The 22,612-nt window shown below is 38.2% G+C and overlaps 1 protein-coding gene across 1 annotated transcript in view; it reads right to left on the minus strand.

Annotated features, from left to right (window-relative positions):
- ITGA1 (integrin subunit alpha 1) overlaps positions 1-22,612 on the minus strand; it is a 97,347-nt gene that overhangs the window by 26,957 nt on the left and 47,778 nt on the right. The window contains exons 10-20 of the mRNA XM_063295672.1: positions 16,953-17,026; positions 16,021-16,165; positions 14,296-14,438; positions 12,242-12,385; positions 11,849-12,106; positions 10,767-10,897; positions 7,763-7,926; positions 6,325-6,461; positions 4,210-4,320; positions 3,453-3,538; positions 1,290-1,425 (exon numbers count right to left, since the gene is read on the minus strand). Coding sequence (XP_063151742.1) covers positions 1,290-1,425; positions 3,453-3,538; positions 4,210-4,320; positions 6,325-6,461; positions 7,763-7,926; positions 10,767-10,897; positions 11,849-12,106; positions 12,242-12,385; positions 14,296-14,438; positions 16,021-16,165; positions 16,953-17,026 — 1,529 coding nt within the window. The remainder of the gene's footprint in view (positions 1-1,289; positions 1,426-3,452; positions 3,539-4,209; positions 4,321-6,324; positions 6,462-7,762; positions 7,927-10,766; positions 10,898-11,848; positions 12,107-12,241; positions 12,386-14,295; positions 14,439-16,020; positions 16,166-16,952; positions 17,027-22,612) is intronic.

Below are 22,612 nucleotides of genomic sequence, written 5' to 3' on the forward strand. Positions count from 1 at the left end.
ATTCCCTCCTTCTGTAACACTAAACTTTTAGAAGCACTGTGGGTGCAGATCCAAGGCTTTGTCATATGTCTACTCAAAACTAGGTGACACTGACTTGAATAGGGCCTGCTGGCATGTAAAAAAGTATAGGACTGTGGCTTCAATCAATTATTTTTTAATCAGCATTATCCTCTCATGATGATGGTTGCCAGTCTTGTGCTATCTCCACAGGACTGTTTGCAATGGAATTGTCCTAACAGTCAGGAATCACGCTGAGACGAGGAGTGGGTCTCTAGTGTTTATTGCTGCTAAATTAGACAGAAAATCCTAACAAACTGAAGAAGCGTGGGAAAAACCCAGACAGATAAACCCCAAAGGTTAAGGAGGGTCTGATCTGTGTCTCTTTGAATGGCTGCTTAACTCCTCACTACTACGCATGCGTTTTCCCCCCTGGATTGGGGCCCCCTCCTGCTCGCCATCAGTACCCATGACAGTTGTACTTGATACCAAAAGAACTTGCGTTTCTAATTAATAAAAGTAGCTTCTATTCAATGTGATGCCTCAATTTATATTTTAGAGAAATCATGAATGCTTGTTTTGTTTTAATATCTTTCAGACAATAATTCAGATCTCAAAGGAACTTCTTCCTGGCCGGGTACCGCTATGGGTTATTCTGCTGAGTGCTTTTGCTGGACTCCTGATTCTTACCTTGCTTATATTTGCATTATGGAAGGTATGATGTAGTTTTCCACACTTTCCTTTTGTGAAGTCTTGGTGAGTTGGCAAAGGAAAGAAGAGACAGTCATGAGTACTGATGGCGAGCGGGAGGGGGCCTCTATCCAGGGGGGAAAATGCATGCGTAGTACTGAGGAGTTAAGCAGCCATTCAAAGAGACACAGATCAGACCCGCCTTGACTTTTGGGGTTTATCTGTCTGGGTTTTTCCCACGCTTCTTCAGTTTGTTAGAATTTTCTGTCTAATGTAGCAGCAATAAACACTAGAGACCTACTCCTCGTCTCAGCGTGGTTCCTGACTGTTAGGACAATATCCAGTATTACAATAAATATTCCTCACAGGATGGTTATTCTATGGATAAAATTAGGAGAATGTCCCCCATATGCCTCCTTGGGCTTCCTGAGAAAGTATGTGGTATAAATATATAATAAAGATCCGTATTCGCCTGGAATGTAGAAAAAATCAATTATGGGCATCCCAGGAATTAATCCTAATTTCTCTAAAGCTATCTGAAGCAAATGAGTTTGCATTACTCTTCTCCCCTCCCAACAAGAGGATAATTTAAAAATATCTACCTCAATTCCAGCAAAAATAATATTTGGAGAATGTTGCACATAGACTCTTGCATTGTAAGCACTGTCTTTTTTATTTCTGACCAACATTTGGACCCAGAATTTCAAATTGTTCATTTTGATGATGAATGGAGATAAACTGAAAAATACAAAACAAGATAAAGATACCAGATCATAAACAACTTTAAAACAGCCCTGGCTTGTCTCTTAAACCATACTTTTTAAGTCAGCAGAAAGTAAAAAACAAAACAAAACAGAAAATTAGCTGGATTTTTTTTGACAGTTGCCAGAATCATAGCTGAAGAAATTATAAATGAATGAAAGAGGTATAAAAATGTCATACAAACTGGTGTCCCATAATTGCAGCCTTAAAAAAATTGATTGATATAAAATCTAGTGTTAGAAATGGGACACATTTTATTACTGAATCCTTCTAGAGTTAAAAAAAGAAAAGGGGTAAGCTCAACATTACTGCTGCTGTTATAGTATCAGAGAAGAATCCAATATTAACACAGATATGGACTGTTGCTAAAGACAACAGCCTAATATTTGAACTTTCTCCCAAGTAATGTTTGGTTTTGCAAAATAAGTGATGTGACATCACACACTATGAATTTCCCTTTTTCTGCAAACACTTAACCATAAATAGAAGAGGGAGATTTGTAGTGCAATGGCTGGCTCCCACATAACCGCTCAGGATTACATGTAGTTAACCCATGTCATGCAGATCACATGTGTGACTATCAGCTGTCCTCTGACTACACAGCTCTTAGGGCTACTGATGCCCATTCGTTGTCACAACCCAGCTGATCAGTGAGCACCTAAGTATGAATACTCCTGTCCTATTCAGTTTGGCTGAATTTAGCTTTTTCCCCAATACAAATTCTGTTTGTTTGGTTGTTTATTTATTTATATAATCACATTTGTATAGCCACCCATCTCACATAGTGACTCTGGGCAATAATGATGGTAATAATCAAGAATATATAAAAACCATTTAAGCAACCAGTTTAAATTAAGATAAAAACAAATAAATTTGCCAGAAAAAAGATTGTCACAAATATTGACCTGAACTCTCCTTGTGCGCTCTTATAATGTGAACACTAATAGCAAGTAATATTAACATAGGGCAATGCATTTTGTACAGATTTCTGATAGACACATTTTCAAGCATTTATTTTACATTAGTTGCTTTGCCTCGGTATGAGAGATACAGATTTCAGCATGCATCTTCAATCCATTAGTGGCCCAAATATGAAAATCATGAATGGAATGACTGGATGGGAGGGAACATATCCTCCTAATGTCACAAAGCTGCTAATGGCCTCCACAGAAGAACTATTAGAGAGAAGAATATTTGTATCTGTTCCCCAGAGACCCTAAAGTAGCTGAGATAACTGGAAGGAATTCTTTAATACTGCCCCCACCAGTGACCCCCTGTTCAGATCCATAAAATTATACTTGTTATCTACATCAATTTCATATGTCAAAAAACAGTGGTGCCCCTGCTAGGACAGTCTGCCCTTTATCAACTGTAGCATGGAGAACTCTTAATTTTGCGTGCATACCCATGAACGTATGGAGATTTTTAGATATGGCTGTGCTTATGTTCAGCTTTTGAGCTACCTTCCAATTCTGGAAAATGTCCATTCTTCTTCTAGAATAGGAATATGGTGTGTGTGTCCTGCCCCCCCCCCCCGCCTCCCCAGGGAATAACTCCTGAAAGTTCAGGAGCCACAGGTCATGGTAGGGAAGACTAGAAGTCTAAGTGGCTGGCTATTGCAAGAGCACATAGCCTGCAGGATCTGTGTCAGCCCAACTCTTTCTCTTTTTTTCCTCTCTCTTTTCCCCTTGGAGGCTCAGAGGATTCATGTGATTCAGGCTGCAGGTTACCAGCCCAGTCCTTAGTGATACAAGGGGAAAAGGGGACATATATATGGGGCTGCTATTTTGGGCAACCATCAGGCAGTTTCCATAAAGTCTAGTTGAGTCAACTTTAGAGTTTCAATAAATTCTTTATGCATTGATCAGGTTAATGGTCTACCATTATTTTTATTTCTATTTTGTGCTATATTTAATTCTTTAAATCATAAACAGAACATTAGGTTAGAAAACAAAGACAGACAGAGACAGAGAGATAGACAATGCGTGTTTCATTTGACTTACCTGTTTCCTCCTATGGTTGCATTGGCAGTCAGCTGTAGATCAGTAATACATTTCTCCTTGTTTCCACAATCTTTTGTGAAATGGATCTGCAAGGCATTCTTGATCACCAATGGAATGACTACACATCATCCAACCCCATCTCCCTTTTCCCCCTGGCCTTTGTCCTGAGTTGTGGAAAACCCTGTTGGTTGCCAAGTTTTTAATGGTGTCATCATATTCCTAATATGGATCTATAGAAGAGGTGGGCTCCAACATTTCCATAAAGTATCTGATAGCAATCCCAAGCTATTTATACATGCATGCATAGCCATAATCCCTCCACAAAATGCTGAGAAAGAATGTGGCTGAAGCATCTTTATCATCCCTTATCCCAGAAAGATATTGGTAGTGTAAAAGAATGGACAAAATGAATAGAAATGTATAATAACAGACCATGTATAATAATAGAACAAGACCATGGCGAGTCAAGCCTATAGTAGCTGCATGTCTTATTTTACCAAGGACAGGACCCAACTTGACAGAACTACTTACTCCCTTTTTTGGGGAAAATTTAAGTGACCTGTCTAGTCAACTGTCCTTATTTCTAAATGTTGTATTTCTGCTATGGCCCTTCTCTTCTTCAGAACAAGTTGGCTTGAAGAGAGGACTGAACTGAATGGGGTAGATGGACTGACTCACCTCCAGAGGATCAAATTTCATCCATAGTACATAACAGTATAAAACAAAAGTTATTGTTTTCCACATTGTAGCAACTTACATATTCATATATTGAGTTGGGCAGCGCACTGTCAAGGATCGGTCCACTCTCAGGGTCAGAAAAATTAAACTCCAGCAAAACCTTTATAGGATCACGAAAGTCAGGCTTGCCCTGAAAAGAATGCAAAGCAAATCAGGCATTGCAATTTGTTTTTTCTTCAAACAAGAGCACTATTTATATCAGAAGCTTACAATCCCAATCTCTAAAATTAGTAGGAAGGCTCCATTCTAAGTAGGATTGCTTCTCACTGTTCAAATAAATACATATTGCCATGTGAAGGAAGGGGACCCCATATAGTCTATAATTTAAAACTGTATAAATATACAGCTACAAAAAAAAAAGGGGAAAGAAAGTTATTTTTACAATGATGAAATCTATCACGCACCGAAAATTATCTATTAAACACAGGACATGCCCCTGACAGTTGCATGCTGCTGCTAGGCAGTATGGTTGGCATACACAGCAATAGGTTTTAAAGATCTAGTTCCAGAAAATTGGCACAGAACAAAGTTTTCCATTTTGGCCCTCGTCAGGTATGTTTGGAAAGCACCTTGGTGAATGTTTGCCTGTTGCTACCTCCTTCAAATGGAAAAAAGGCAGCTACTGCAAGGTGAAGGCCCTATCTGAGGAGCTCCCCCATCATCCTTGGTAGGTGAAGGTCAATTAAGGAAAGATCATGCTTCCATTCTGGGGGCATTGGGAAGTCAGGGACAGTGAGGACAAACCAGATGAAAAGCAAAGAGGTCCTAGCGTGGGTTAAGGCTGATTTGGATGCAGAATGGATTCTATCACAGAAAGGCCCTCTGGCTAGTATGTGATCTACTGTTTTCATGGAAGGAAATAAGCCAACTAGTATAATTTTTTTCCTATTAAGAGCTTAACAGCCAAACAGGATTACTTCTTTTTTTTCTTGCAGGTTACAAGGGTTCACTAAAAAACCATGCTTTCAGGCCTTATCATTCATGTTCATCATCAGCTAACAAGCATTAAAAAAGGAGGAGGAGGAGGAGGATGACGACGACAAAGACGATGACAATGACAACAACAGTGGCAGCAGCAAGAATTGTCTGGAACTTAGTGCCTGATGAAAATAAAGATATTTCCTTTCCAAGTTTTTATTTGTGACCAAAAAGATATTGCTGGGTCCCATAAACAAAGATTTGGTAAGCCTGGAAACAAAAGACATTCATGTATGCACAAAGTCTTGTGTGCTAATTTTCTGTGTTGGCAATGGCCTTTAATTGAATACAGTGCCATTCTACTATTCTTTAAATGCATCCATTTCAAGGAGAAAGTTATTTGCAGTAGGAAATGGTTGGAAAGACTCTGCATTGGGGACTCCCTTGAATCAAACTCAACTCTTTGGGACATATGTAAGTTGCGTTGCTTTCTTGGCAAAAATATGGAAGTGCTCACAATCTTTTTTCTGGGATGTTGAAAATGCTACCTATTTCCTGGTGATATCCCTTGAATGGGAGATGCTGCTTAGTTTTTTACAAGATCAGTCAAGCTTATCTACATGTTACCACCTTTATAGGCATGTAGGTATGTTGGAAGTAGACAGTATGTTTGGGACAGAGGGCATGGCCAGTCACAAATCATTCACTTGCCAGAAAGTTGTCCCCTTAAAACCCAGCCCCTCAAGTTGCAGTCAACCACCCCATCTCCATCTTTGTTTCTTAACATGTGGCATATTTCCAAAGTTCTGAGCCATCCACCATATTTAATTTTCTATAAATGCATGTGGAGAATAGAAAGTCAGATGGGGAAGGGAGTCAGGTGAGCCAAGGTTATATATATTTAAACTGTGTATTTTTAGGTATTTCCTCCATGCAAATATCAGTATGCTGTAATCATGATGAACAGCAGTGGCTATTGAGTCTGTGAGAATGGAAGTGCATGCACAACAGTTTACTGTGCCATTTTGAACTTAATACTAACAAAGTGAGAACACAGTCAGTTAGAAGGCTATTGTCCTCACTGAAATCAATATTAACTTCCTGTAGCAGACTAATAATATAGAAACTAGCTCTTTAAAATTGTTTAATAATGGGATAAAGGCAATGAGGAATAGCAATGGGCAAAGGAGATAGCCATTTGATATGATTTACTTGCCAACATGTAGAAGTTGTGTTTAATACATTCTGAACCGCTAACTGTGATGTTTTTTTGTATCTTCCGTTCATTTGTTTCTGCAAAAACACTTCGAGACACCTTTCTTTGTGAATCAAGTGTAAGCCAGTACTGTATATCTAGGAAAGAAAATAGGAGCAATTAATTGCATATGTAAAGCTTTTCCAGAGTAGTTCTATGTGAAGGTGTTTGAAACGATGAACATGACAGAAGGCTGTTCATCTCTTTCTCTTCATTTCTTTTGTTGCTTTAAAGACTGTATTAATACAAAGAGATGGCTGCAAATATGTATAGCTTAGATTTGGCATGTTGCATTGTTGGAATTCTGTAAGTTGGGCTTTGGGGTTGCAAACCTTTATATTAATTACTCATGGAGCTTTCTTGGTAGCTGCACGGAAGTGGCTTCCCATTGCCTGCTCCAGGATATGTTTAAATCCTTTCAGTTTAATTTCCTGAAGGTGCCCCATCTAAGTTCTAACCAGACCTCATGCTGCTTAGCTTCCAGACACAGGTATGATCAGTCAGGGCTAGTACTTGCTGAGACAGACCAGTTCAGTGAAACTAAAGACAATGGGCCAAAAGTTTAACAAAGGATAAATATTTTCTATCCTATCATTTGCACAAAACATATTTATTCTTCCAATCCACAGACAGAATGTGCATCTAATTGTAAAACAGTAGGAGGGTTGCTCATATACACTGAAACAATTATGTATTGCCCCCTTAAATAGAGCCTAGTCTCTATTTCACTCTCAGTGCTAGGAGAAACCCCATGGAGGTCGTCATTAGGGTTCCTTCTAGAGTTGTATGTACTATATGAATAAATACATACTGTCTAAATAAATAACTACAATTGTCCTGTCGATCCCGAGTGCTGTACTTAAGGCCCAGTGGATTTGAAAGAGGGAAGTTCAATCATTAATGAATCTTCTATTTCTTCAGGACATTTGAACTAGTAATCCATTTATTCATTTTTTCTCAATATTAAAGTACTAAGTAGTGTGATCTCTCAATCACTGCTTCAACTTCAGGCTAGTATGAAATATGTTATTATAAAACCATTTAAAAACATCAGTTCTATTTTATTTCTATGCAACAAAGGTATGTCCAAAGTGATGACCTAGTATTTAAATCTTTCTGCAGACTCTCAAGGAACTGTTCAGAATTACATTTTTGATTGCTGCTGTTTTTTGAACAATAAATGCAAGGGCATCCTCAGGAGAGGGGTCAAACAAGTCAAGATAGCAGCTATATGATTGAAGCTCTGTCCCTTTTTTGATGTGTGTTATATGCATGACACACATAAAAAGGCACGGAGCTTTGTGGTCTCCATCTTGATTTTTGGACACCCCTTTCCTCTAGAAGAACTCCTTGACAGATGATGTACATGCAGAGTTCAGGAATCTGGATGTCCACTTACCTGTTTCATTGACTGTGACCTCCTTCGATTTTAATCTGACTTCAAAACAAATTGTGGCATTAATATACACCTTTTGTTTTTGCATGCCACTGCTTAGCTTCTGAATACCAATTTTGTTAGGCACAAATTTCATAGAAGCATTTACTTGGGCAACATCTCGAGACCTAAAACCATTTATGAAAAAGATTAAGGAATATTACAGAATGTTTAGCATTTTGTAACATGGTGGATTGATTAAAAAAGAAAAATGTATATACTTAGCTTCCCCAACCAAGCTGCTAGGCTCATATTTTTCAAGGAATAGCCCATGTATGCCACATAGCAAATGTTGAAAGAGAAGGGTATGCTAAAAGCAATTTGTGGCATGGCATGAAAATCTGCTGTTCTGGGAAAAGAAGGCATTCTGAGGGGCATGCAAAAACTCTTGGATACACCAAGCCTGTAAATTCTATGCACACATAACTGGGATGAAGATCTAATGGGGTAAACAAATAACATTGCACTGTGAAAGATATTTTGGCTAGTATGTATACAGTATTAGGGGCTATCATACTTTGAAAATAATTCTGAAAAGGTGACAGCACAGCTCCTCTCTATCATTCATTAAAGTAGCACAACTTCTATATGAGCCTGGAAAAAAATTGCTGCTACTCTTAAGAGTTGCATTAACTTTAATAAGTAGTTTCCTTAAAGCATCATCATCTTTATTTTAGACTTGCATGGAAGGCTGAAAAAAGCGGGCTAGTTTATGTTGGATACATCATCCCCATCTTCTAAATTGTTTCCTTAATGGTGCACAATGGAGGAGGGATCACCTTAAGTCCTACTTTCCATCCCTATTCTATTGTACTGCAATTATGAGTGAAAGAGTGAAAGCTGGAATAACCAACGGCCACTTTTGGGACTGTCCATGCTAATTACCCTGTTTCCAGTAGCTCTGGAAAATTCTGTGCCTTTTGAGAGAAAGACAGCAAGAGGGATAGTGTAAATTTTTCTCTGTTCTTTATATTTCTCCTTGCTTTTGCCTTCCTTTTATCCCATTTTGCCAATGAACTGGGTTTTTTAAAAATCTTTACTGGTGTTTAATAGATAAACATCAAGCTATATTTTTGCTAGCTGAACTTAGTGGCATGTGTGCTTCTTCTGATCTGGACGCAGGTAGTCCTTGACTTACACCCATTCGTTTAACGACCATTCAAAGTTACGACAATGCTGAAAAAAGTTACTTGTGACCAGTCCTCACAGTTACCACCATTGCAGCATCCCTGCAGTCACATGAATAAAATTCATGTGCTTGGCAACCAGCATGTATTTATGATGGTTGCAGCATCCCAGGGTCACATGATCACCATTTGCGACCTTCCCAGACAGCTTCCAATAAGCAAAGTCAATGGGGAAAGCCAGACTCGCTTAACAACCACATGATTCATTTAACGGCCACAGCAAAAAAAGTCATAAAATCAGACATGACCCACTTAATGCCTGCCTCGCTTAGCAATGGACATTCTAGTCCCAACTGTGGTCGTAAGTTGAGGACTACCTATATAAGGATTGACTGGGAGTGTGCTGAGGGCAAACTAAACTGGAAATTGCCCACAGTAATTTTCTAACAGTTTCATGAATAGAAGAGAGGTGCTACGCTTGTGTGAAGTCTGAAACATTTTAAATAGTATTAGACAGTCCTAATATTACTATGAAACTGATTTCCTCTTTCTATTTAACATTATATTCCAATGTTTCTTTAAAAAAAAGTCTTCTTCTATGTCTACAGTATAACATATGTTTGCTCAAGATGCCAGTCTGCCAGCCAGCCACGCCCTCTTCCTAGATTCTGCATCCTAGTTTTCTAGGGTCTTCCTTAATCCAATCACTCAGTATTTCATCCTGTGAACATAATCACCTGTTTTGGGGTTCTCAGATACTTCTGAAAACCATGCCAATTTATGAATGGACGTTATTCCTTCAGTTACATTCACACATTGAGAGTGAATTCAGAGTTAGAGGATATAACTGATCGGCTGTGGGTTAATGGTTCTTCCGTATCTGGGACATTAACATCTCTGGTTCTGGATGGGGTTGCACTGCCCCAGACAGACCCGGTGCATAACTTGGGGGTCCTCCTGGACTCACGGCTCCTGCTCGAAGAGCAGGTGGCAGCCGTGGCCAGGAGCGCCTTTGTGCAGCTATGTGCTGGGCACCAGTTACGCCCCTTCCTGGATTGGGAGGCCCTTCCAACAGTCACTCATACCCTTGTTATCTTTCATATAGACGATTGCAACGCACTCTATATGGGGCTACCCTTGAAAAGTATCTGGAAGCTTCAGCTGGTCCAGAATGCAGCTGAGCGAGCTGTTTTTGGTGCCCCTAGAAGGGCACATATAACACCGCTGCTGTGCGAGCTGCATTGGGTACCAGTTTGTTTCTGGGTCCAATTCAAGGTGTTGGCTATCACCTTTAAAGACCTACATGGCATGGGGCCAGGTCACCTGAGGGACCGCCTCTTCCCCATTACAACAGCCCGTCCCACCCGATCATGCAGAGAGGGCATGCTGTGGACCCTGTCTCTAAGACAACTTCATTTGGCGGGGTCCAGGAAGCAGGCCTTCTCTGCAGTAGCTCCCACCCTGTGGAACATGCTGCCCCCGGAGGTGAGATTGGCCCCATCGCTCCTGGCCTTTTGGAGGAGTCTGAAGACCTGGTTCTGCTGCCTTGCTTGGGGTGGAGAGGGGAATAGATCTACATGGTGATGGCTGCTATAGACCACTCCTCCCACACTTGGACTGTTTTAGATCCTTTTGCCACTTGAACTTTTTATCTTTACTCTTATTTATATTATTTATTATTGTAATTTTATACTGTATATTTTATGATTGTTGTTTTAATTGATTATTGTAAACCACCCAGAGTTCCCCGATGGGAGGAGATGGGTGGGGACAAATTGGATAAATAAATATATTACTGATAAACAAGGTTGAATTTTAAACTTAAATTTTAATATACCTACCAGAAGAGGGCTGCTCCTCCTAGGCCTCCAATAGTGACATCTGTAAGTCCATCTCCATTTAAATCCATTTCACCATGTATAGACTGTCCAAAAAATTTCATCTTATCCCCATCTCCACCTGATGCAATACGCTTTGGAGAAGCACAGTTTTATTACACCCAACCAGAAAATATATTTAAGCATATTAAGAATAGATTTGTTGGAACTGTAATTGTTTGTAATTCCAGACCTTGCTATTTTATAGCTCCCCCAAATCCCTATTGCAGAAAATATGTAATGTTGAGTAAACTTTGACATTTTTGTAGGAATAATATCCTACATAAATCCCAGGAGGATACCTGGATGATGCCTCATTATGGGATTGACAAAGCAGGCTGGTGAAAGCTTTGACAACTCCTCTTGAATGCCAAAGATTGAGGAAAGATCAAATCCTGCGATGCCATGGAATTATTTAAAGGTCAAGATTGTGAAGAGCAAAAATAAGGAATATAAAGTTGGACTGTTTGATCAGGGATAAACTATTTGTTTGATATTTCTGATAACTCCTAATGGGCTTTTTGATGAACTAGGACTGAAAAGATGACAATATATGGATTGCGCATAGATAAAAGGCTATAGGAAGAAAAGTAATTTTAAAAGAGGGTGGAAAGTTACTATATTAATTTATGCTCATTGTGATGAAGGTTGGAAGCCACTTCTTTATTATTGTCTTTGTTTCTTTTTCTTTTCCCTTCTACTTATCCCTTTTTTTCTTTTTTCTTTCTTTTCCCTGCACTTTCTGAACTTTTCTTTTACTTTTCTTTTTCTTTCTAGTTTACTTTGTATTAGTTTTTACTATGTTTACTAAAAAACTTAATAAAGTTATTAAAAAAATAAATCCCAGGAAGATAGTCCTCAACTTTGGACATTAATTCATATATTAATATAAAAATATGTATATATATAATATAAAAATATGTATATATGCACAGAGTAACTATATTATATTTCATGCCTTTTTTTTTTCCTTTCTGCAAGATGCAAGACTTCATTTAACTAAACCACTCTTGGTTTAGAAATAGGCAATTGATTCTGAGCCATACCTGGGCATATTCTTGCCTTATACTCTTCCCATCTCCATGATAAACATACACAGCCCCTCGATGATCATCTTCTAGAGGAGCACCTATGACTATATCATTAAAACCATCAAGATTGAGATCCTTTACTGGAGCAATTGATGTCCCAAAACGAGCTCCACAAGGTTCATTTTTGTTGTGATTTGTGCAGTCCTTCTCCTTCTGTAGCAAACAGCAAGTCTGCTTTACAGGCTCAAGTGTCATCTGATATTCAAAGGTTTTCTGTTAAGGAAGAAATAATGATCAACAAGGTCCATTTAATTTGTGTTACAGGTTCACTTGATAGCCTAGACATGCAATCAGTTGATGTTAGGCTTGAATCCCCAATCCAAATGACCATTTCCCCCCAATCATTACCTTGTTCAAAGAATAAATGTACACCTTGCCTTGTTCTTCTTTCTCAGTCCCCATGTACATAGGTGCTCCCACCAGAAGAATATCTGTATATGTATCTTTGTCAATATCAATTGTTGTGATAACACTTCCATAATATGATCCAATCTGTGATTTAAAAAATAGCATCCCACTGATAAACGTTAATGTATAACAGCGTTAGCATTACCTAAGCCACAGGTCCTTAGACACTGTAGTACTATGACCCTGAAAATGATAAGTAATTTTTTGTGATTTCCCCCACAGTGAATAAAACTAATGAAATCATTTAGATTAAGATTGGATAAGAATATACCACTTACTTTTAAGAATTATCTCCATCATCTATCTATCTATCTATCTCCATCTATCTATCTACCTTTCTATCCATCACAAGTACAGAACTTTGCAAGTTTATAAAACATTCTAATTAGAAATAAAACAATCAAATTTAAACCATTTCTCTTTTTTCAATGGCAAGGGTGAGATGACTTAGCTTTGCACAGTTCCTGAAATCTTGGTTTTATTTTTGAGGGAGGGAGCCTCTCCCATTTCATGTTCCACATATTATTTTGGATCAACATCTGATCTTTAGTGCAAGCATATTACACAACTAACTTTATTGCCTGCCTTGCCCAATTGGATTAGGGACCATTTTTTTCAGTGACCCAGTTTTGCGTGTGCAAGCCTTTGGCTTGAACAGACAGAGCCAGAGCCCTGTGAGATCCCTTGTTTGGGTAGAAGCAACTCAAAAAGGCCCAGAGGAAGCTGAGATCTTTGGGACCTGGGATAATTACTCCCAATTCGTGCTTTAATAGGTTACTCTATTAAGGAGACTTGGTGGCATTATTCCATAGTGAAGCCTATTTGCAAGGCATAGGGATGTGGTCTGCATCTCTATACAGCTAGCAGCAAGTCATGAATACAGCTGCAGTGAAGGAAGGGCCATTGAAATATATATTCAAAATGACACACCAACCTGCTACCAAAAGTCTTTCCAAGCCCCAGTAGAAGTCACTTCAAATAATGAAATTTATCTCTTTGGAGATTTATGTTATAGAGAACACAAACCTTTTAAACCTTGCCCTTCTCTGCCAAAGAGATAAACTAAGGGAATAATGAAAAAGGAAGAAAGTTTTAGGGACTTGGCTCCTAGTATCAGGGTCCTGTGCCAAGCAGGACAAACAGCTAACTATCCAGCCTCTTCCCTTGAAAACTTCAGCAGAAAAAAGTCCACAGATTGGCACTAAAACGGTAGCTGAGACTTGCAGCCAACCAGGATATCCCACAATAGCAAATGCTGGTTGGCAGGCCACTCCTTGGCAGGTAGAGTGGTAGTCAGAGTGTCCCCCAACAGTTATCTTGTTGGTGAATTAGCACTAGGTCTACCAGATCTGGGCTGCAAAAATACGTTGCTAAAGTCAGAATATTAAGAGATACAAAAGCATGATCCACAAGTCAAATAAGTGCAGAGGTAAAGATCAGTCTATTCATGTTCTTCTATTCTTTCCTTCTATGTTGAAGGAAATGCCTTCCTTCAAACATAAAATTCTGTAATTTGTTGTTGTTGTTTCAAGACTCAGATGTATTTAGTTGTATTTAGTTCTGCATGCAAGTTTTGCTATGCTCTATTTTATGTGCAACTTTCCTTAATACAAACATTTTTAATATGGAATTTTTGAACTGAGAAATTGCATCATAAAACAGTAGTTGGAAAGTGCAAATAAATCCAGTTTCCTTAAACATGCAGACAAACTAAAATTTCCCAATATCCCTATAAAGGAACTTAAAGCATATGTATTAGTAATTATTAAACAAGATATACAATCGCTGACAGTGGCTGTAATAGTTTTGAATGAAATCATTACTTTCAATTCTCTTCAGGGGTAAACGTGGGGTGCACATAATTGAATTATTATAATTTAACTTTTGTCATCAATTAACTTTAAAAATGGAGAGGTGGGTGGGGATGCGGCTATTGATTTCCCCCCCCCTATGGAGAACTTCCCAGCAGTAGATTAGTGTCATAACGTACTTACCTGTTCTCCACTTAATTTCTGAAGTATTTCTACTTCGGTGCCCCTCATCCTATATATGACAACTTGACCGGTGTGATTATAACGAGGTTGCCCTGCAATGTATAGCAGATCTCCAGGTACATAGGCTGAATTGACTGTATAACCTAAAAGAATTAGAGAAATAGCACTCATTATACTCATAGCACTTAATAGCTACTTCTGCTTTAATTGCCTCAGAGCAGATTGCCTATATTCCCAAGCTTTTGTGAACCCCCATTCCACCCCAAAAAACTGAAAGGAATTTGGCAGAAAGAATATTGATTCTTCTTCAGCAAAATTTCTCCTGTTCTTTGTGCTTATCTGTAGAAATAGTTTCTACCAATTTACACAGAACAGGTATTTCTGGATTTCCCAGGGATCCTTGTTTAGAGGATCCCCAATATGAGTGCTCTCCAGATGAGTGAATGTCAGCTTCCAGAATTCCAAGCTGGCTGGGGATTCTGAGAGTTGAAATCCAGATTGGGGAAAGATGTATTATCCATATTTTAATTACCTGGTTCAGAAGCTGATCTCAAGAACATTTACCTTCTCCCAATGGCCTCTGCCCATCCACTAAGATCTAAGGGGGTGGCTCCCTCTGGATCCCTACCCTTATGGAATGTCAACTAGAGAGATCCTGGGCTGCCTCTGTTCTCTGAAATAGTATCCCCTGGGATCAGATTGTCATCTATGCTTTTGGTGTTCCATAAGACCATTAACTTAACATACCAGCAATTTCACATTTAAGTTATTTAAGAACTCCTAGCTGGAGAACATGTAGACTCAATTATTTGTTCACTTTCAATTTGTGGGAAAATCTAAGACTTTATATCTTCTTATTATTTAGATGTAGAGAATCTGGGGGATGACCTTGAGGAAAATAGGCAAGAACTATTATATTAGCAAAGATGGCTGAAGCATTCCTTAAATTCTGGGAAACATGATAGTATCTGGAAGAGACTCAGGCAGGCTCCTCCCTGATTCACTGGGATATAAGAGGGAGGGGAGGTAAAGCACAATCAGCCTTGCAAAGTTATGTTATTATAGCCTATCTCAATATGTGTAGTTGTAGTCTTCCTGTGGCATTTGTTTCTTGATCTGGTTTACCCCAAAGGGCTGACATTAAATCAGATTTTCTTCCTGCAAGTATCTACTTAGACATGGCATCTGCATAGTTTCTTCTACTGTGAATACAGCCACAAATAATTCATTCAGCTTTTCTGCAATCTGTTTATCATATTTTAATAAATCTCCTTTTTATCAGCTTTGTCATCCACCTCTGGCCATAGTCTGCCTGAGATATACATATACATATTCCAAAGCCACTACATTGGGGTGGCTTGTTTTAGAGAGGATTAATCTGGAAAAGGAACATTTTGGTCAGAAGTCCATCTATTGGCATAGATTCTCTAGAACAGATCCAAAGTACAGTATGGCTGTTGGAATGAAATGGCAAGAATTTTAGGAGGTGTCTTGAATTTGTTAAGTGCATTGGCATTGTTACATTTAATGTCCTAAATTTAATTTGCTAAATGAAAATAAACGGAAATATTTTAGAAGGAACTCTAATAGAAGGTCTTCCATTCTCTGGAGCTAATATACAATAAGGCCATTGACATCAGGTTGGGAAAACACCCTTGATTAAAGCAGTTCAGACTGGCACAGATTATTGTAAGACTAGAACAATCAGCAGCTAATTTTACTCACCTAAGTAAGCTGCAAGGGTTTCATTTCTTTCTGAAAATTTATCATCAAATGTGTTACTTGTCGGTATTAGTAAATTGCTATCCTTTAACATGACAACAGTCCCATTCCAGTCGTATGCCCCAACTGCTCCAAGCATGATCCAGTCCTTTACAAACATAGCAAAGAAATCATTGTGTTACTATGTTCTTGGATGGATTTATCTGTGGCATAAACCAAAAGAGGGGACTATTCTTGGCAACCAGCTCACGGGTAGACAAAGGTAGAGCAACCCAGTCATGTATCTTGATTTTCAATAATCTATAGATTCTTTATCTCTTCTTATTGATTTAATAAAGCATCAATATTTGATACATAAGCATAACAAAACTGAAAAAAGAAAAGATGAATTCCCTTTTTGGGAGAGATGGGCGGTGATAGAAATTTGAAAAATAAATAAATAAAATGAATTCAGAATTCAGTATGCCACCAGTATTTGTTCCAAACGTTTAGTAGGTTCATAATTGGCATCTTTAGATGGAAATCCCTCAATATTTTTTTGGTAAATATGAGACATTTCTGAACAGCAGTTTTCCTCTTACTTTTTAAATTTAATCTGATGGGTGAGCACCTCAGATATCATCCTGTTCCATGCATTCTGTTCAAATTAATCCTTATGTGTTGAATCAACATTTGATTGCAATGTCACATCAGCAAGGGTCACCCCGACAGCCCCAATTCCTGATGCCAGCTTATTCCTGTAGCATATTTTGAATTACCTTGATATCCAATGGAACTCCATAGGAACAAGATACTTCCAATAAATCAATCAAAAGTTCTTGCAGTTCATAAAAAATATTTTATTGATTAGCAAAACATATTATAACATTTCTCTCTGTGGAGAAAGTATAACATACCCAGCTTCTCTTTTTTCTAATTCAGTCTAGTTACTTTACCTGAGAATAATGGGCACTGAAACCAACTTGAGACATTTCCATTTCAAAAGAGGCTGCCAGTTGATCATTGGTAGCTGTAAAACAGGAAATGTTTAATGTTATAGCATACATGGTTGAAAACACTATGACAACAACAAATTGGAAACAGGAAAAACACTAGATTAAGGGTTAGGAATGCCCAGACTGAACAATGAATGAAATATTTAGATGGATGATTAGTTAGGTACCTGGAGAAGTGAGTGTGATATTCTGAGCCCATAGTTACCTAGAGATGGTGAAGGTCACATCTAGCCTGAAGGCCACAATTTTCCACATGCACACTGCTTAGATGAAGCATTTTGTTCACCAGAAAAGCACAAATTTACTCCAAAATTTTCACTTGTTGCAACATGTAACAAGTCTTATTATCCTTGAAATTCCCTGGATGTTAAATTAACTTTGAAATATTTGTTTTAGATGATGTTCATTATAGTTTTAGCCTAAGGCCAGTTCTACCTCAGGCTTCTTTTGGAAATGAAGACCCTCAAGGAGTAGAGTCATGCTAACAGTGGCAGTAAACTATCTTTATCTATCATGATTCCTTCAAAGTAAACATTGTTTTCAAAGAAACAATGAATTTCAGTGAAATTCTAAAGACTGGAGTGTGAGCGAAAGCTGTATATGTATGAAAACCATACAATTGTCTCTCCAGTGTCTGCAGCCTCCCTTCCTTCCCAAGAGAAAACATCAGGAGGAAACCCCTTCTACAGAGTTTTTCAGTAAAGGGGCTACTGTCATCGGGGACAGGAATCCTGCTATTGAGAAATTGTTGGGATAATTTCTCCTTCTTCTAGAAAAAAAAAATTGGGGACCTCACCTGGCCAATTTCTCTGCCTACAAACAATTTTGAAAACCCCTTTTTGCCCTGCTAGATGGCTTGAGGCAGAACCGTCAGATAGCTCACCTAGCATCCTGCATGGGCAGCTCCTGAAACTCCATTCTGGCAGGGTCCAAAGTTTGACCCTAATCTGGTTTCATCCCTTCACTGGAATATTGTACTAAAATGGCCATGACTCAACTAGTGACTGATATTTGCTATAAGCTGCCTCAAATATTTACATAAGCATAATGGTGGGGAATATATCTAATAATACATAAAGTAAAATGGTGTATGCTGAGAGTTGTTTTGTCTCACTTACTGTTACCTATATGTATTAAACCTGTATCTGTACTATCTGAGGTGAAACTCCTGACAAACTTTCCTGAGGGACATTAAGCTCAGGGGAAGCCAAACCAAGATCCTTCTTAAACTTTGACTGGGTTCACTACTTTACTTGGACAAATGGTGATGAAAAGTATTGGTTGGAGTAGTATAAAATAGGCTGCATAAGAAATGGTTAATAAATAGAAACATTGTTCACCCTCAGTTGATAGAAGTTACTGTATCAGTTTGGTTTTCGTATCAAATATATTCTGAGAAAGTGATTGACACTCCCTATGCTATTTTTTTCTGAGAACATTTTGTAATGTATTTACAGAGAAGTTATTAAATCAATATAATGTTTCATTGTGAAGTAAAAATATCCACAAACACTGTTCCCCAATATAACAGATGTACTAAGATTGCAATTCCCAGTATTTGCAGCTAGGCTATACTAGCTTGGAGTTATAGTCTTAATCCATCTGGACGACACTGGTTGGGGAAACTGAGGCAGATGCTTTGTCAGACATGCAAATTGCTGGTTCATGTGGTTTTGAAGCTTGATGAATCACTGCAAAATCTGACTTCCCTGACTCCCAAATGACAACAAATTATAACACATTACTGTTTTATTCCACTATAAATTACCTGAAGTCCCTGTTTAGCCCAAGGTAATTTTGCATCATATAAAATCTGATGGTTTCTCCCAATAAACAGGTAAAGTAACTGCATTATCAGTAAAAGAAAAAATAAAGCTATATTTTCTTTTCTTAAAAGGCTAAAATAGATGTATTCGTTTTCAAAAGAACAACTGTGTTTTCAAAGACTGGTCTAGACCTGCTGTCTATTACGTTCAATCTTCTTTAACATGTTTGAAATGTATATTTTATTCAGTCAGTAAGAACATTTGAACTGTAGATTGCATATAAGGTGGTATGGAAGTGTAATACGGCTCAGTAAATCTACCTTGGGTCACATGTCTAAAATGTATTGAGCAGTTAAATATGCATCCAAAATGCATCAAGAAAATTAAGACATTTATAAGCCACTTTTTCTTTTTGGTTTGTTGATCACCCAGTACCTTCCTCCCTCATCTTACAGTACTCCCCAGTGCTTCAATGCAGGCAGGAAATCCTTGGAGCTGCGATCCTAACCTACAGTATCAATATTGGAGCTAGTGATTAGAGGGAGCTATCATCTATTATTATTATATTATTATTATTATTATATTATTATTATTCTATCTATCTATCTCAAGGCAGCAAACATGCCATTAAAATATTAAAAACAAATGGCTTTAAGTCCATGTCTTTCATACACCAGACAGGATTTTTCATGAGCTATGGATCAAACTAGACAGGAAATTAAGCCATCCTTTTGTCTTTATCACATCTTGCAAAATGCAAATTGCAGCTGTGCAGGCCATGTTCATGAATGCTGATTATCAGGAGTTCAGCAAATACAGTAGAGGTGCTTAACCCTTTCCTCCCAGCTGCAATCCCAACAGAAATCTCTGTAGTTATAGTATAAAAAAGGGTTCCAAATATCTTTTGTTTGTTTTGTTTGTTTTTTGAGGGATCACTCTTAGTAAACATGAATACAAAGTTTATTAGTTCATTAACTAAACAAAACTATTGTTACTGTGCTGTAAAGGTAATGCTATGTAGGAATCGTGATAAAATTATTGAACATCTCTCTCTCTGTATGGGCATGTGTGTATGCGTTTACACACAGACACAGAGATTTATATTTATATAACTATAAATGCTTCTTTTGTATTTACAAGATATAGGTTTGCTATACAAACTAGGCACCCCTAGTGATTTAAGCCTATTGCACACAAACTTATTTACTTACCTGTGCATAATACTATATCCATAAGTAGGATATTGTTCACAATGTTGAACAAGTTTATAAATATCCTTTCTCTTCTGTTCTTCACTGCCCACTTTTCTTAGCCCTAGAAGTGCTAGCGGCAGAGTTCTTTCTCTAGCCATCACCTTTAGGGACTGAGGATTCTATTCTTTTTACCTAGGGCTTAATGTTCTTTTCACTTACACTTGGCCCTATATTTTTCTCCACCCTCCAGCCCCCATACTTCAGTAGGTCCTGCTGCAGGTTGGAGTTCCCTGGTAATTGCCCTCTTTTACTGAGTTGCTTCTCAGTCTCTCAGTCTTTATCAGTTTATAGGAGGAGGAAAAAAGGGGCTGCCTTTGAAGATCATGTAGAAGCTACAGTTGGTCCAGAATGCAGCACTTCAGTAATTAAGGGCACCCCCTGATTTGCCCAAGCAGTATAACAGCTGCAAGAGCTGCACTGGTTAACAGTTGGCTTCCAGGTGCAATTCAAGGTGCTGGTTGTCACTTTTAAAGCTCCACATAGCTCAGGTTCTAGTTATGTGCAGGAGTATCTTCTTCCAGCAGTTTCTACCTGTCCGATAAGATCTAGTAGGAACATCACCCTTCAAATCCTATGCTTGAGGGATTGCTGTCATCAAGAAACATAAGGGCATGCCTTTTCTGTAGCTGCCCTTGGAACAGTGGGCCACCTGATGTCCAATCAGCTCCAACCTTGTTAGCATTCAGCAAAGCTCTCAAAACTCGGCTGTTCTAGAAAGCTTTGGGGACTGATGGTAATTGCAGTAGCACTTGTTGCTTTTGAGTTTGGGGGCTGAATTATTCTTCTCTTAATTCTCTTTATTTTACTTGTATTATTGTCAATTTCTCAGAGCTGCTTCTTTTTTTAAAGAATTCAGTGTTATATAAATTGCAGGAATACACACATAAATCAACATTTAACCTTTAAGGTACAGATGTCATACCACATGAATATGTACAAACGGAATCCTGTATATCAAATCAGAGATTTTTCTGAAATTCCCATGCCATCATATCATACCGCTGAAAAATCTGGCCATGGTTTAGTTAAACATGCATTTTATTTTTCACACAGTATGGAAATTGCAAGGAAATCTAGGGCTACTTGTGTTGCTTTCCCTTTTATGTATATATAACTTCCTTGGAATGCGGCCCATGTTTATAAGCAAGATAATGATTATTTTTCAGAAAACAGGGGCAATATATTTCCCTTAATTGAGATAAACTGCAATACTGAGAAGCCATTGGGTACAAACATGGTTTTCATAAAAATCCTACTGTTTCAATAAGGTCCATAACCCAGTATTTGCAATAAAATGGCAATTCATATATTTTAATGAGTGCATTTTTATATTTATTGTCTTCCTGGCACTCATGATTATGTTAACCATAAAGAAGCTTAGTTTGATTATTCAGAAAAGACTGACATATTTAAGTATAAATGTGAAGTATACACAGATGTTTTCCTTGCTAGGGAATATAATCACTTACACATTATTTGGATTGCTGCCTAACATTCTGAAGCATGACTAGTGCATTAAGCGCTACAGAGGAGACGGAAGCAATCTTCTTGCTGCCAAGATAGTTTATAAATGAAGGACAGGATATGGATAGGGATTGTAAAGGATTAAGTACAACCGAATATAGGAAATTGGCTAATATGGAACATGTCACAGTTTAAGTGACAGCAAACTCAGAACCTGAGATAAAAAGATATCAGTTCAGTTTTGTAAAAATTGTAATTCCAGAAAAAGTGAGGGAGGGAGGGAGGAAGATACAGTCCATCAATTCTCATGTATGAGTTGGTATTATGATAAGTGTAAGGACACTATATGTTACACATCTTTTGACCTGAATCCAAGACATAAATGATACAATTAGGCTTTAAGTGTAACACAGTGCAGGATGGGAGGAAAGTGGACCAAATGCATGGAAGGACATCAACCAGGTTCAGACGTGGTACCATCTGAGTGGTTATAAAGGCAGATGCTTCTCAATGAGAAGACTTGAGGACAGGGTCCAAGATAAAGGCCTCATTCTTCCCCAACATGGCACCCTTCAGATGATTAGGACTGCAACTCCTAGAATTCCCAAATGAGCGGGAACCCTGGAGGATTTAATACGTGTGATTCAGCCATATAGTGTACTATATATAGCGGACAAGAATGGTTTTACAGCTAAAGAAGATTTAAGCACAATAATAAGTAACTAGCTCAAGGTATTAATCTACAGATTAATCTATACAGCAGATTAAAGAAGCCTCCTCATTAATGGAAATCCTGCCTGCACAGTCCCATCACAGTTTCTGCTGTCACAGATCATCCCAGTTAGGAATCCTTTTTTGATCTAGGAGGCTAGTATTGGCTCATCCCCAGACCCTACCTTCATATCACAATTTTGGGAGACAGGGAGAAACATTTTTCTTTATCTGGCTCACTAATTCTGCACAGTGCATGGCTGCTGTAAATTAAAGGTATGCTTTGATGTTTACACATGCAAAAAGGCAGAAAAAAATTCTAATAAGCCAGTGTGGTTTAGTGGAATCTTGCTGGATGATTTTGGACCAGGTGCTCCCCTTAGCCTGATGATGTCATGATGTAGTA

The sequence above is a fragment of the Candoia aspera genome, chromosome 2, assembly GCF_035149785.1.
Source record: "Candoia aspera isolate rCanAsp1 chromosome 2, rCanAsp1.hap2, whole genome shotgun sequence".
NCBI classification, from domain to species: domain Eukaryota; kingdom Metazoa; phylum Chordata; class Lepidosauria; order Squamata; family Boidae; genus Candoia; species Candoia aspera.